The sequence below is a fragment of the Anolis sagrei genome, chromosome 5 (genome assembly GCF_037176765.1).
Source record: "Anolis sagrei isolate rAnoSag1 chromosome 5, rAnoSag1.mat, whole genome shotgun sequence".
Classification (NCBI taxonomy): Eukaryota; Metazoa; Chordata; class Lepidosauria; order Squamata; family Dactyloidae; genus Anolis; species Anolis sagrei.
This window is the reverse complement of record NC_090025.1, coordinates 12034270-12050393: the sequence shown is the minus strand read 5'-3', so window position 1 is coordinate 12050393 and position 16124 is coordinate 12034270. Positions and strand designations below refer to the sequence as shown.

Sequence of the window (16124 nt, the reverse complement as noted above, 5' to 3'; positions counted from 1 at the left end):
ACTCCCTTCAAAACATTGCTGCAACCCTCTTCTAATGACCGATCAAGACCAAACTTGGCACACAGAGCCCCCATGATCCACTCTACATCCTGCTGCAGTTTGAAAGGGGATGGACTTTGGATGATGGGACTTGCAGTACCTTCACTCACTTACTGACACCACTGCCACCCTCATCTAATGACTGATAAAGACCAAACTTGGCACACAGAGCCCCCATGACCCACTCTATATCCTGCTGCTGTTTGTAGGAGGATGGGCCATGGATGATGGGACTTCAAGTACCTTCACTCACTTCCTGAAAATAATGCAGCCGTTATCCAAAGACCAATAAAGACCAAACTTGCCATACAAAACTACCATTACACACTTTCTCTAATAACCCGGGCAACGCCGGGTCCCCAAGCTAGTATATAATAAAGAAGAGTGTTTGTATGCGAAGGGCGGAAGTGCGGAGGGCGGACGTGTTTGTGGCAGCTTTCCGATTGGCTAGCCTGAAAGTTCCAAGATTCTGATTGGCTGCCGCTGTGGAGCTATTTGCATATGGTCTCTGATTGGCCAGCTTCAATAGGAGCCCCTGGTGGAGAAGAGGGTTCATGGCAGAAACGGGGCATGACAGAAGGAAATTTGCATATGGTCTCTGATTGGCCAGCCTCAAATCCAACATTCCGAGATGACAAAGAGAGGAAAGGAAAGGCCAGAAGGGGCTGGGTCCGAACACTCCCAATACAGACCGAAATAGGCACACAGAGCCCCCATCACCCACTCTACATCCTACTGCAGTTTGGAGGACTATGAACCATGGATGATGGGACTTGCAGTACCACCACTCACCACATTCTGAGACCGCTGTTAACCTCATCCAATGACTGATCAGGACCAAACTTCGCACAGAGACCTCTCATGGCCCACTTTACGTCCTGGTGTGGTTTGGCCGGGGATGGACCGTGGATTATGGGACTTGCAGTACCAATGCTCATTCTTCAGACCACTGCAACCCTCATCCAATTACCAAAAAATACCAAGCTTGGCACACTGAGTCTCCATGACGCACTCTACATTCAGGTGCAGTTTGAAGGAGGATGCACCATGGACGATGGGACTTGCAATACCTGCACTCCCTTCCTAAGACCATTATAACTGCCAACAATGATGGATCAGGACCACAATTTACACAGAGAGCCCGCATAATCCACTCTACATCCTGGTGCGGTTTGGAAGAATTTGAAAATGGATGATGGGACTTGCAGTCACTTCACTCACTTCCTGAGACCACTGAGATCCTTGCCAATGTCTGATCAAGACCAAACTTGGCACACAGAGTCCCCATGACCCACTCTACATCCTGGTGCACTTTTGAGGAGGACAGACCATGGATGATGGGATTTGAAGTACCACCACTCCCTTCCCAAGACAGCTGCAACCCTCATCTAATGTCTGATCAAGATCAAACTTGGCACACAGAGGCCCCATGACCCACTCTGCATCCTGCTACAGTTTGAAGGAGGATCGACTTTGGATGATGGGACTTACAGTACCATCACTCACATTCTGAGACCGCTGTTAACCTCATCCAATGTCTGATCAGGACCAAACTTGCCACATAGACCTCTCATGACCCACTTTACCTCCTGGTGTGTGTTTGGCTGGGGATAGACCATGGATTATGGGACTTGCAGTACTTTTGCGCAATTCCTGAGACCACTGCAACGCTCATCCAATTACCGATAAAGACCAAACTTGGCACACTGAGTCTCCATGACGCACTCTACATCCAGGTGCAGTTTGAAGGAGGGTGCACCATGGACGATGGGACTTGCAATACCTGCACTCCCTTCCTAAGACCATTACAACTGCCAACAATGATGGATCAGGACCACAATTTGCACAGAGACCCAGCATGACCCACTCTACATCCTGGTGCGGTTTGGAAGAATTTGACAATGGATGATGGGACTTGCAGTACCTTCACTCACTTACTGACACCACTGCCACCCTCATCTAATGACTGATAAAGACCAAACTTGGCACACAGAGCCCCCATGACCCACTCTATATCCTGCTGCTGTTTGTAGGAGGATGGCCCATGGATGATGGGACTTCAGGTACCTTCACTCACTTCCTGAAAATAATGCAGTCATTATCCAAAGACCAATAAAGTCCAAACTTGGCATACAGAACCGCCATTACCCACTTTCTCTAATAACCCGGGCAACGCCGGGTCCCCAAGCTAGTATATAATAAAGAAGAGTGTTTGTATGCGAAGGGCGGAAGTGTGGAGGGCGGACGTGTTTGTGGCAGCTTTCCGATTGGCTAGCCTGAAAGTTCCAAGATTCTGATTGGCTGCCGCTGTGGAGCTATTTGCATATGGTCTCTGATTGGCCAGCTTCAATAGGAGCCCCTGGTGGAGAAGAGGGTTCATGGCAGAAACGGGGCATGACAGAAGGAAATTTGCATATGGTCTCTGATTGGCCAGCCTCAAATCCAACATTCCGAGATGACAAAGAGAGGAAAGGAATGGCCGGGGGCTGGGTCAGAACACTCCCAATACAGACCGAAATAGGCACACAGAGCCCCCATCACCCACTTGACATCCTACTGCAGTTTGGAGGAGTACGAACCATGGATGATGGGACTTGCAGTACCACCACTCACATTCTGAGACCGCTGTTAACCTCATCCCATGACTGATCAGGACCAAACTTCGCACAGAGATCTCTCATGACCCACTTTACGTCCTGGTGTGGTTTGGCCGGGGATGGACCGTGGATTATGGGACTTGCAGTACCATTGCTTAATTCTTCATACCACTGCAACCCTCATCCAATTATCAATAAATACCAAACTTGGCACACTGAGTCTCCATGACGCACTCTACATCCAGGTGCAGTTTGAAGGAGGATGCACCATGGATGATGGGACTTGCAATACCTGCACTCCCTTTCTAAGACCATTACAACTGCCAACAATGATGGATCAGGACCACAATTTACACAGAGAGCCCGCATAACTCACTCTACATCCTGGTGCGGTTTGGAAGAATTTGACAATGGATGATGGGACTTGCAGTCACTTCACTCACTTCCTGAGACCACTGAGACCCTCGCCAATGACTCATCAAGACTAAACTTGGCACATGGAGCTTCAATGACCCACTCTACATCCTGGAGCAGTTTGGAGGACGACAGACCATGGATGATGGGACTTCAAGTACCTCCACTACCCAAGACTGCTGCAAAACTCATCTAATTACCAATCAAGACCAAAGTTGGCACACAGAGCCCCCATGACCCACTCTACATCCTGCTGCAGTTTTGGAGAAGGGTGGACCATGGATGATGGAACTTCCAGTACCTTCACTCACATTCTGAGACCTCGGCAAACCTCATCCAATAACGGATCAAGACCAAACTTGGCACATAGACCTCTCATGACCCACTTTATGTCCTGGTGTTGTTTGGAAAAATTTGGAGATGGATGATGGGACTTGCAGTACCTTTGCTCACTTCCTAAGACCACTGAGACCCTCGCCAATGACTAATCCAGACTAAACTTGGCACATGGAGCTCCAATGACCCACTCTACATCCTGCTATAGTTTGGAGGAGGACAGACCATGGATGATGGGACTTCAAGTACCTCCACTCCCTTCAAAACATTGCTGCAACCCTCTTCTAATGACCGATCAAGACCAAACTTGGCACACAGAGCCCCCATGATCCACTCTACATCCTGCTGCAGTTTGAAAGGGGATGGACTTTGGATGATGGGACTTGCAGTACCTTCACTCACTTACTGACACCACTGCCACCCTCATCTAATGACTGATAAAGACCAAACTTGGCACACAGAGCCCCCATGACCCACTCTATATCCTGCTGCTGTTTGTAGGAGGATGGGCCATGGATGATGGGACTTCAAGTACCTTCACTCACTTCCTGAAAATAATGCAGCCGTTATCCAAAGACCAATAAAGACCAAACTTGCCATACAAAACTACCATTACACACTTTCTCTAATAACCCGGGCAACGCCGGGTCCCCAAGCTAGTATATAATATAATATAACATAATAATATAATATAATATAATATAATAATATATAAAATTGGTTGGGTCTCCACAAGGAACTTTGGATTCAAAAAGGGTTCCATGGCTGAAAACATTTGAGAACTCTGATCCAAGTTTATGGAATGTAGGGTTTTACTCTGGAGCTTCCAGGAAACTCCGCAGCAATCCTACAGTTTTGGAGGTGTCGGCAGTTGGATCCAGCTGGATCTGCCACTGTCCACATCACCAACGGATCCATTGCTTCTGTAAACAATCAGCTTTGTTGCAGGAACTTGCTGGTGATGTTGCATTTCTGGTGATGTCATTTCTGGCACTGAACCATCTGACCAGAAATGTGATATCACCAGCAAGCCTCTGGGTAGAAGCTGCTTCCTGGAAGTGAGGCGATGATTGTGCCCCAATGATCTCTTGGTGTGGATGGCCAAAGGCCTCTAGGGATACTTTGGAGCAATTCCAAAGCCTTTTACATTGGATTTTATCTGTTCAGTATAGACATGACCTGGAGTCTGTCACCTTCATTGAGCCTGAAGTATCTACTCTACTTCCTCACACTTTCCTTCCGCTCACTTTACCCCATGTCCAGGAATAGTGTTGCCTGTAAGTGAATAAACAGCTATTCCCCAATGCTCTAATAAGACTGCATAAATAATAACTTTCACATAAACAGCTTGAGCTAATAAACTTCATTTCTGAATGGGCCATTTTATGATATTGCACGGCTGTGCCAAAAAGAAAATTAGTGTCTCATGGCTGAAGAAATGCTTTTTTTAAAAGCTAACTAAACCTACAATTCCTAAGGGAGACAGCGTGTGAGAGAAATGAGCAAAGACAACATGCAAGAGGAATCCAGAAATCGTTTATCCCTCTGCTCTAGAAATGAGATTATGGAGAAAGATGGGTCAGATAGGGTGATCTCTGAAGAAACAAACTACACAAGTTTTTGGTAACTCTAATAAAAATTGCAAAAGATGCCCACATGTGGAAAGCAATCACTGTCTCCTGCCTTCTTCACCTCTCTGAAAAGTCATCTCCTAAGTTACATATATAGTAACTAATCCAGTGTTCTCAACCTTCCTAATGCCACAACCCCTTAATACAGTTCCACAGGTTATGGTGACCCCCAACCATTAGTTTCGTTACTACTTCATAACTGTAATTTTGCTACTGTTACAAATTGTAATGTAAACATCTGGTATGTAGGATGTATTTTCATTCACTGGACCAAATGTGGCACAAAATTCCGATACACCCAAATCTGAATACTGGTGGGGTTGTGGGGGGATTGATTTTGTCATTTGGGAGTTGTAGTTCCTGGGATTTATACTTAACCTCCAATCAAAGAGCACCCTGAACTCCACCAATTATGTAATTGAACCAAACTTGGCACACCAACAGAAAATACTGGAAGGGTTTGGTAGGCATTGATCTTGAGTTTTGGAGTTGTAGTTCACCTACATTCAGAGAGCACAATGTTGGATCTAGACCAAACTTGGCATTAATACTTAATATCCTCAAATGTGAACACTGGTTGAGTTTGGGTAAAATAGACCCTGACATTTGGGAGTTGTAGTTGCTGGGATTTATAGTTCACCTACAATCAAAAAGCATTCTGAATCCCATTGATGATAGAACGGGGTCAAACTTCCCACACAGAACCCCCATAACCAACTGGAAATACTGTGTTTTCTGATGATCTTTGGTTACCCCTCTGACACCCACTCACGACCCCCCCCCCTCAGGGGTCCTGACCCCCAAGCTGAGAAACACTAAACTAATGCATAACAAAAGAACAAATGCTCAAGGATAAACTCCATCATACAACAAGCAACTTAAGCAATGACTTTTGGAGCATATAATTGACCACAAGCAAAAGGCTGGCACAGTTAGAATTGGGATCTTTTGTTCCAATTTGTCCAATGATGGCTGTCTAATATGATCCAACCATCATCGCCTGCAGAATCCACACTTACTTGATTCATCTCGTAACTGTTTCTGAACCAATTGTTTTGCACATTTTGAAGGGCTTCAAAGTCCCCCAAACACAAGTTTGACCAAAAACAAATGGGGGAGAACTGTATTTACAGTTGTCTTTTGTGGACTTGATAATTTGTGGATTTAATGTTATTTTGAGTATTCCTTAGGTCCTCCAATGTGACTCTACAATCAACTTCGTGCTCCTCTCATGCTAGAGGACCTAAGAAATTCTAGAGAAAACATCTCTCTAGGAAACACTAGTCTCTCTAATGCAATTCTTTGGCTAGCATTCAGTAGAAGTTAATGCGGAAGTCCTAGAAATTCCTAGAGAGCTGTTCTCTAAGATTAAAAAAAAATCTTTATTTTGGCTTTTTCACTTTCACATGCTGTGTCCCTAACCCCAGAAAATGTGGAGAGGTGACTGTACATTTATGTTAGTTCAGAATTAGGTTGCTGGGAGTTTTCTGGGCAGTATGACCATGCTCCAGAAGCATTCTCTCATGACGTTTTGCCCAAATCTATGGCAATCATCCTCAGAGGTTGTGAGGTCTGCTGGAAACAAGGCAAGTGGGGTTTATATATCTGTGGAATGCCCAGGGTGGGAGAAAGAACTCTTGTCTGCTTGAGGCAATGTTGCAATTGCCCAGCTTGATTAGCACCAAATGGCCTTGCCGCTTCAAAGCCTGGCTGCATCCTGCCTGGGGGAATCCTTTGTTGGGAGGTGTTAGCTGGCCCTAATTGTTCCCTGTCTGGAATTCGCCTGTTGGCTAAGTGTTGCTCTTTATTTCCTGCCCTGATTTTAGATTTTTTTTTTAATACTGGTAGCCAGATTTTGTTCATTTTCATGGTTTCCTCCTTTCTGTTGGAATTGTTCACATGCTTGTGGATTTCAATGGCTTCTCTGTGTAGTCTGACATGGTGGTTGTGAGAGTGGTCCAGCATTTCTGTGTTGTCAAATAATATGCTGCATCCAGGTTAGTTTATCAAGTGCTCTGCTATGGTTGACTTCTCTGGTTGAAGTAGTCTGCAGTGCCTTTCATGTTCCTTGATTCGTGTTTGGGCAAGGCTGCTGGGTTTGGTGATTCCTATTTCCACAACTGCATTGCTCAGAATTCTTAATTCAGAATTTCTTGCAAGTAAAATAGCATTTGAGTTCAACTGGATCTGCTATTTTAGAGTCAGGATTTGAAACTGGAAGTGTTTACTTAGAATTATGATGTACTATATCTCACCCATACTGACTTTAAACTAGGTTCTGCTGTATTTAATGGACCGTATTCCCAAAATAGCACTTTTCAAAGTCTGTGCTCATGCAAAAGTGGCACATGTCATGAGAAACGTAGTTGAGTATTTCCATCGTGATGGAATTGGAGGGTGTCATTTAAATGCACATTGCTTTCTAAGAACATTGTGAACAGGATCATAAGTTTTAAAAACTCAAGAACAAATCCAGGTCTGGGTTGTTGTAGGTTTTTCCGGGCTATATGGCCATGTTCTAGAGGCATTTTCTCCTGACGTTTCGCCTCCATCTATGGCAAGCATCCTCACCTCACCACCTCTGAGGATGCTTGCCATAGATGCAGGTGAAACGTCGGAAGCAAATGCCTCTAGAACATGGCCATATAGGCTGGAAAAAGCTACAACAACCCAGTGATTCCGGCCATGAAAACCTTCGACAAATCCAGGTCTGCAACATTCCACGGATTAACGAATTAGGCCAGCCATTTCCAATTTCTGGCCTTCCAGATGCAGTCAGCCTTTCACATTTCAGAGCTGAACTTTTCCAGATTTGCTTATTCATGGATTTGATTAATATGTACTCTCTGGGAATATCTAGGCCCTCCACTGCAACCTTATGGTCAACTTCTACCAGACGTTGACTTCAGAGCCACACTGGAGGATTTAGAGCTTCCTAGAGAGAACATGTATCTAGGTATTTGTACATCCCCCCAACACACACACACTTCCAACATGTTCCTATGGACAACTTTCAGCAGAAGCACGAGAAGACCAAGAGATTTCTAAAGTAGATTGGTGGGGGTTGTTATGCATTTTTTCCATTTTTGCAGAGATGCAGCATCCTTTGGGCCCCCCGGTGGCACAGCAGGCTAAACCACTGAGCTGCTGAACTTGCTGATCAAAAGGTCAGCTGTTCAAATCTACAGAACAGAGTGAGCTCCCATTGTTAACCCCAGCTTCTGCCAACCTAGCAGTTCGAAAACATGTGGATGTGAGTAGATCAATAGGTACCGATCTGACGGGAAGGTAACGGCACTCCATGCAGTCATGTAGGCCACATGACCTTGGAGATGTCTACGGACAATGCCAGCTCTTTGGCTTAGACATGAAGATGAGCACCCCCTCCCTCCCCCCGATTTAGACACAACTAGTCTTAATGTCGGGGGGAATCTTTACCAGAGAATGATCTACAGCTAGCATCAAACTGGCCAAAATACATTTTGGTGCCACAAATATTAAGACCTGTTTCTGGGTATATTTGACCTGCTGATTCTGAAAATGGCACCAGTTTCCCCCTATCAGCACTAGTTTTTGAGATACAGAACATATGCTGTATACCAGACTTAAATACTCAACTATAGAAAACCATATCAAAGAAACTAGAGTTGATGCAGTCTATCTGATGCCCCCAGTGGGGCAATGGGTTAAACCCTTGTGCCAACAGGACTGTTCAGAGGTTCAAATCCAGAGAGAGTGTGGATGAGCTCCCTCTGTCAGCTCCAGCTCCCCATGTGAGGACATGAGAGAAGCCTCCCACAAGGATGGTAAAACATCAAAAAACATCCAGGCATCCCCTGGGCAATGTCCTTGCAGAAAGCCAATTCTCTCACACCAGATGCGACTTGCAGTTTCCCTGATACACACCAAAAAAAATCCAATGCAATTTTCTGCATCAGCACCCCAAACAACTCCAAGAACAAACCTAAAAATCAAGTCACCAAGATTTTATTTTTGGTTAGGCTATGAATGGTGATACTCTCTGACCATCCATCAGTGAAGGTAGCCAGACCTATTGATGATTCTGGAAAAGATTGTTAAGGAAGTGGTCTGCAAACACTTAGAAAAAAATGCAGTCATCGCTAATAGTCAACATGGATTTATCAAAAACAAGTCATGCCAGACTAATCTGATCTCTTTCTTCGATAGAGCTACAAGCTGGGTAGATGCGGGGAATGCCGTGGATGTAGCGTACCTGGATTTCAGTAAGGCCTTCGACAAGGTCCCCCATGACCTTCTGGCAAGGAAACTAGTCCAATGTGGGCTAGGCAAAACTACGGTGAGGTGGATCTGTAATTGGTTAAGTGGACGAACACAGAGAGTGCTCACTAATGCTTCCTCTTCATCTTGGAAAGAAGTGACAAGTGGAATGCCGCAGGGTTCCGTCCTGGGCCCGGTCCTGTTCAACATCTTTATTAATGACTTAGATGAAGGGCTAGAAGGCATGATCATCAAGTTTGCAGATGACACCAAATTGGGAGGGATAGCCAATAGTCCAGAGGACAGGAGCAGAATTCAAAACGATCTTGACAGATTAGAGAGATGGGCCAAAACTAACAAAATGAAGTTCAACAGTGACAAATGCAAGATACTCCACTTTGGCAGAAAAAATGAAATGCAAAGATACAGAATGGGGGACAATGCCTGGCTTAAGAGCAGTACGTGTGAAAAAGATCTTGGAGTCCTTGTGGACAACAAGTTAAACATGAGCCAACAATGTGATGTGGCGGCAAAAAAAGCCAATGGGATTTTGGCCTGCATCAATAGGAGCATAGTGTCTAGATCTAAGGAAGTAATGCTACCCCTCTATTCTGCTTTGGTTAGACCACATCTGGAATATTGTGTCCAATTCTGGGCACCACAATTCAAGAGAGATATTGACAACCTGGAATGTGTCCAGAGGAGGGCGACTAAAATGATCAAGGGTCTGGAGAACAAGCCCTATGAGGAGCGGCTTAGGGAACTGGGCATGTTTAGCCTGAAGAAGAGAAGGCTGAGAGGAGATATGATAGCCATGTATAAATATGTGAGAGGAAGCCACAGGGAGAAGGGAGCAAGCTTGTTTTCTGCTTCCTTGGGGACTAGGACGCGGAACAATGGCTTCAAACTACAAGAGAGGAGATTCCATCTGAACATGAGGAAGAACTTCCTGACTGTGAGGGCCGTTCAGCAGTGGAACTCTCTGCCCTGGAATGTGGTGGAGGCTCCTTCTTTGGAAGCTTTTAAACAGAGGCTGGATGGCCATCTGTCGGGGGTGCTTTGAATGCAATTTTCCTGCTTCTTGGCAGGGGGTTGGACTGGATGGCCCATGAGGGTGGTCATGAGAGGGTGGTCATGAGAGGGTATCACAGGGGTCAGCAAAGACCATCAGAAAACAGTAATTTCTGTTGGTCTGTTTGGGAAATTTGGCCAAATTTTATCACTGGCAGGGTTCAGAATGCTCTTTGATTGTAGGTGAACTGTAAATCCCAGCAACTATAATTCCCAAATTTCAAGATCTATTTTCCACAAATTCCACCAGTGTTCACATTTGGGCATATTGAGCATTTGTACCAAGTTTGGTCCAGATCCATCATTGTGGCTCTCTCTGGATGTAGGTGAACTACAACTCCTAAACTCAAGGTCAATGCCCACCAAACCCTTCCAGTGTTTTCTGTTCATCATGGGAGCTCTGTGTGGCAAGTTTGGTTCAATTCCATCGTTGGTGGAGTTCAGGATGCTCTTTTGATTGTAGGTGAACTACAAATCCCAGCAACTACAACTCCCAAATGACAAAATCAATCCCCCCAGTATTCAAATTTGGGCATATTGGGTATTTGTACCCAATTTGGTCCAGTGAATGAAAATACATCCTGCATACCAGATGTTTACATTATAATTCATAACAGTTATGAAGTAGCAACAAAAATAATGTTATGATTGGGGGTCACCACAACATGAGGAACTGCATTAAGGGGTTGCACCATTAGGAAAGATGAGAACCGCTGTTCTAAAATCTATGCTTAATGCCATTCCAATGCACCATAGTGTCTCACCACCCTAGGAGGCAGTAGTCCCAATCCACCATTAGGTCCTCATCCACCAGGTAAGTGCATCTGAGAATGTGATAAGCACTATCAACCCCATCACTATCAAATACATTATGTGTACTGAAACCAATTGCTAGCTCCAGCTAGAGTAAACCCATTGGATCAAAGGCATTGATATATCTTTGAGGCAGAACTTCCTGACTGTGTGAGCCGTTCAGCAGTGGAACTCTCTGCCCCGAAGTGTGGTGGAGGCTCCTTCTTTGGAAGCTTTTAAACAGAGGCTGGATGGCCATCTGTCAGGGGTGTTTTGAATGCAATATTCCTGCTTCTTGGCAGAATGGGGTTGGACTGGATGGCCCATGAGGTCTCTTCCAACTCTTTGATTCTATGATTCTATTCTTTGATTCTATCTGTACTATATATATATATATATTCCATGCCAGTTGATTCCGCTTCCCTCTGTGAGGGATGGAAAGCATGTGCAACACAACAACAAGATCCTCCTAAACTTTGGACAGAGCAGATCTACCAAGAATCCTGCAAGTTCCCATTCCCTCTTTCTCACACACTCTCTGGGAATCCTTTCTCTCCAGCCACACATCACCCACACAGGCAAAGAGAAAAAGCCGGTGTTAGCAAAAAGCAAAAAGTGGGAAACAAACAAAGTTATTTTATTACTGGACAAATTAAAACCGTAAGGCAGCTCCGGGTGGCTTTTGCCAAGTGGTAATTCTGTGCAGGAGCCAGGCATAACATCACACCAGCAAAACCCAAAAGGGGGTTGGAAGAGGGATGGAGAAAGGGAAGAGGAGGAGGAGGAGGGAGGAGATGGAAGAAGGAGAGGAGGTGGAGGATTGCAGAGGGAAAAGGAGAGGAAGTGGAGAAAGAAGGAGGGGAGGAAGAAGATGAGGGAGGAAGAGGGGAAGAAGAGGAGTAAGGAGACAATGATAAAGAAGGGGAGGGGGAAGGAGAAAGAAATTGGAGAAGAAAGAAGAAAAAGAAGGAGGAGGGAGAAGAGGAAGACGAGGAGGAGCAAGGAGGAAGACTATGAAGGAGGAAGAAGAGAGAAAGAAAAGAGGAAGAAGAAGATAATGACGAATAGGAGCAAGGAGAAGAGGAGAAAGGGATGGTGAAGGATGAAGAAGAAAAGAGGAGGAAGAAGAGAATTATAATGAAAAGGAGGAGGGGAAAGAAATTGGAGAGGAAAGAAGAAAAAGGAGAAGGAGGGGTGAGGTGAAGATGGGGGGTATGAAGAGGTTGATAAAGAGGAAGGAGAGAGAGAAAATAGAGGAAGAAGAGTGGAAGGAGAAGATAAAGATGAATAATATCATATAAAGAGAAGGGAGAAGAGGAAGGAAAGAAGGAAGGAAGGAAAGAAGGAAGGTGAGAAGGAAGGAAGAAAGGTGAGAAGGAAGGAAAGAAAAAGGAAGGAAGGAAAGAAAGAAGAAAAGAAGGAAGGAAAGAAGGAAGGTGAGAAGGAAGGAAGAAAGGAAGGAAGGTGAGAAGGAAGGAAAGAAAAAGGAAGAAAGGAAAGAAAGAAGAAAAGAAGGAAGGAAGGAAGGAAAGGGGAAGTTAGGAAAAGAGGAAAGAAGGTAGGAGGGAAGGAAGGAAGGAAAGAAGGAAGAAAGGAAGGAGAAAAAGAAGGAGAAAGGAGGGAAGGAAAGAAGGAAGGAAAGAAGGGGGAAGGAAGGAAGGAACGAAGGAGAGAAGGAAGGAAGGAAAGAAGGAAGGAAAGAAGGAAGGGGAAGGAAGGGAAAAAGGAAGCAAAAAAGGAAAGAAGGAGAGAAGGAAGGAAAGAAGCAAGGAAGGAAGCAAGCAAGCAAGGAAGGAAGGAAGGAAGGAAGGAAAGGGAGAAGGAAGGAAGGGGAAGGAAGGAGTAGTAGCATCCACTGCGGCCAATAAAGAAGCAGCCAAGTTTGGCTGCAGGGGTGTCCCTCGCGCCCATCTCCACTTCCCACCCGCGGGAGACCCGTGTGACCTTCCTTCCCCATCCTCTCCTCTCCTTCCTCCAGGGTCGTGGGTGTGAGGGAGAGGCCTGTGTGTGTGTGTGTGTGCGCGTGTGAGTGTGTTTCTCTTCGGGGCACTTACTTGGGCGCGGAGAGCCGTCCTGCGGGGCCCCAGCGTGGCGGCGGCAGCGGCGAGGAAGAGGAGCAGGCAGCGGAGCAGCATCCCCACGGGAAGCCTCGGGCCGGCCAGCGGAGCTGAGGGTGCCCCGAAAGAAGAAGGCGAAGGAGAAAGAAAGAAAGGAAAGAAAGAAGGAAGGAAGGTAGGAAAGAAAGAAAGACCGGCGCACGGCTGGGCTCGACTTGGAGCAGAGGAGGAAGACGCCCGAGCAGAGGCTCTGTCCGTCCAGCGCCTGGCCAAGGAGACGGAGAGAAGCCGGATAGGAAGGAACAGAAGGAGGAGGAAGAAGAAGAAGAGGAGGAGGAGGCGGAGGCTCCAGGAAGCGTCCCTTTGGGAATCAGCCCCAGCGCCCCGACTCCCGCGACCGCCTCCCCTCGAGCTGCCCGCGCCGGCTTCTCGCCTGAGAACCTGCCCGGCTGCTTAATAAAGCCGCCAAAGGAGGAGGAGGAGGAGGAAGAAGAAGAGGAGGAGGAGGAAGGAAGGAAAGCCCGCCCCCCTCGGTCGCGCCCCACCCCCCTGGAGCAGAGTTGGGGGAGAAGTTTTCCTTTTCGGGTTTTTTTTAATTAGAAACTTTCCCAAGACATTCAGAAGAAATACAGGTTGAGCATCCCTTAGCCCGAATTCCGAAGTGCTCCGAATTCCAAAGTTGTCCACATGGTTGTTGTCCTCCTCCTCCTCTCCTTTCCCCCTCCTCCTCTTCATCATCTTCCTTCTCCTCTTTTTCTTCTTCCTCCATCTCTTCTTTTTCTCCTCCTCCTCTTCTTCCTCCTCTTATTTCTCCTCTTCTTCCCCTTCGTCTCTTTCTCCTTCCCCTTCCTCCTCCTCTTCTTTTTCTTCTTCCCCTCCTCCTTGCCTTTCTTCTTCTTCTTCTTCTTCTTCTTCTTCTTCTTCCTCCTCCTCCTCCTCCTTCTCTTCATTCCCCTTCTCTTCTTCCTCCTCCCCCTCCTCTTCTTCCCCTTCCCCTTCCCCTTGCCTTTCCTTCTTCTCTTCTTCCTCCGCTTCTTCTTCTTCCTCCTCTTCTTCCCTTTTTCCTTCCCATTCTCCTTGCCCTTCCTCCTCCTCTTCTTTTTCATTCTTCTTCTCTTCTACTTCTTCCTCCTCCTCCTCCTCTTCTTCCACTTCACCTTCCCCTTGCCCTTCCTCCTTCTCCTCTTTTTCTTCTTCTTCCTCCTTTTCTTCGCTTTCTCCTTCCCATTCTCCTTGCCCTTCCTCCTCCTCCTCTTCTTCCTCCTCTTTTTCAATCTCCTCTTCTTCTGCCTCCTCTCCCCTCCTCTTCTTCCCCTTCCCCCCTCCTCTTCTTCCTCCTCCTCTTCCCCCTCCTCTTCTTCCCCTTGCCCTTGCCCTGGCCCTTCCTCTTGCTCCTCCTCTTCTTCTTCCTCATCCTCCTCTTCCCTTTCTTCTTCCCATTCTCCTTGCCCTTCTCTTCCTCCTCCTCTTAGTCTTCTTCCTCCTCTTCTTTTTCATTCTCCTCCTCTTCTTCTTCCTCTTCTTCCTCCTCCTCTTCTTCTTTCAGTCTTCCTCCTTCCTCCTCCTTTTCTTCCTCCTCTTCCTCTTGCCTTTCCACCTCCTCGTTATCTTTTTCTACCTCCTCCTCCTCTTCTTCTCCTTCTCCTTCCCCTTCCCCTTCTCCTTTCCCTTGTCCTTCCCTTTGACTTTCCTCCTCCTCCTCTTCTTCCTCTTCTTCTACTTATTCCTCCTCTTTTTCTTCCTCCTCCTCTTCCTCTTCTTTTTCATCTTCCTCTCCCTCCTCCTCCTCCTCCTTTGCTTCCTGCTGGTTCAATCTAAACAAACTTTGCTTCATGTACAAAACCATTACAGACATTGTGTGTAAAATTATAGACAGGCTTTGCGTGTAAGGTGTCTATGGGACGGAAATGAATGTTAGTTTACAGTTGGGTACCAAATACAAGATACATCATGTGTGCTTGCAAATATTTCAAAATGGAGGGGGATTGGAAATACAGAACCCATTTGAGATAAGGGAGGCTAAAGGAGAAAGATAAGGCAACTAGGATCCCCCCCCCCCCCCCCCCACACACACACAGACAAAGGCATTTATATTTACTTCCAATTTACTTCCTCTATGCCTGTGGTCACATATGCCTTCAAGTGAATCAACAGTGTGATGTCGTATCTTTAAAAGCTGGTGCAATTCTATGCTGCAGATGTCTAATTTGGTGGAAATAATGGTCCCGCTCTATTCTGGGCACAAACATTCTGTAAGTATATCAACAAACTGCAACAGGTCCAGAGAAGAGTGACCAAACCAGTGAAAGGTCTGGAAACCAAGTCCATCTATTGTTGATGGGGTTCAGAATGCTCTTTGATTGTAAGTGAACTACACATCCCAGCAACCACAACTCCCAAATGACAAAATCAATCTCCCCAACCTCACCAGTATTCAAATTTGGGCATATCAGGTATTTGTGCCAAATTTGGCCCAGTGAATGAAAATACATCCTGCATATCAGATACAAGGGTTGGAACTTTGATAGTGGCAACTATTTATTTACATATAATACAAAAGTGATACATGCCACCAAATTTTACAGTCCTTCAATATAGTCGCCAGCATTGTGTACAACCCATTTCCAATGATGTGAAAGTCATAAGACACATGTTGCAGGGCCTGTTCTGTTGATAGTTCGAATGGAGCGATCTCCTGCCCCAAGAATCTCTGGAACAGTTCTGAAGTGAATGCCACAAAGTGGTTCCTTTATCTTGGGAATTAAGTCAAAGTCACAAGGGCTTAAGTCTGGGGAGTAAAGTGGATGGTACAGCACTTCCCAGCCCCATTGATCGAGCAAATCAGCCACAGCTTGCACTGCATGTGGCCGAGCATTGTCGTGCAAAATGATCAGGGTGTTCTGCAGAAAGTTTTGCCGTTTTTTTTCTCAAAGCTGGTCTGAGATGGT

At 46.0% G+C, this 16124-nt stretch overlaps 1 protein-coding gene across 1 annotated transcript in view; it reads right to left on the bottom strand.

Moving 5' to 3' along the window:
• The window catches only part of ADAMTS3 (ADAM metallopeptidase with thrombospondin type 1 motif 3), a 175325-nt gene extending 161700 nt beyond the window's left edge, over positions 1 to 13625 (bottom strand). The window contains exon 1 of the mRNA XM_060779409.2: positions 13174 to 13625. Coding sequence (XP_060635392.2) covers positions 13174 to 13254 — 81 coding nt within the window. The 5' untranslated portion in view covers positions 13255 to 13625. The remainder of the gene's footprint in view (positions 1 to 13173) is intronic.
• Between the last annotated feature and the right edge of the window lie 2499 nt (positions 13626 to 16124).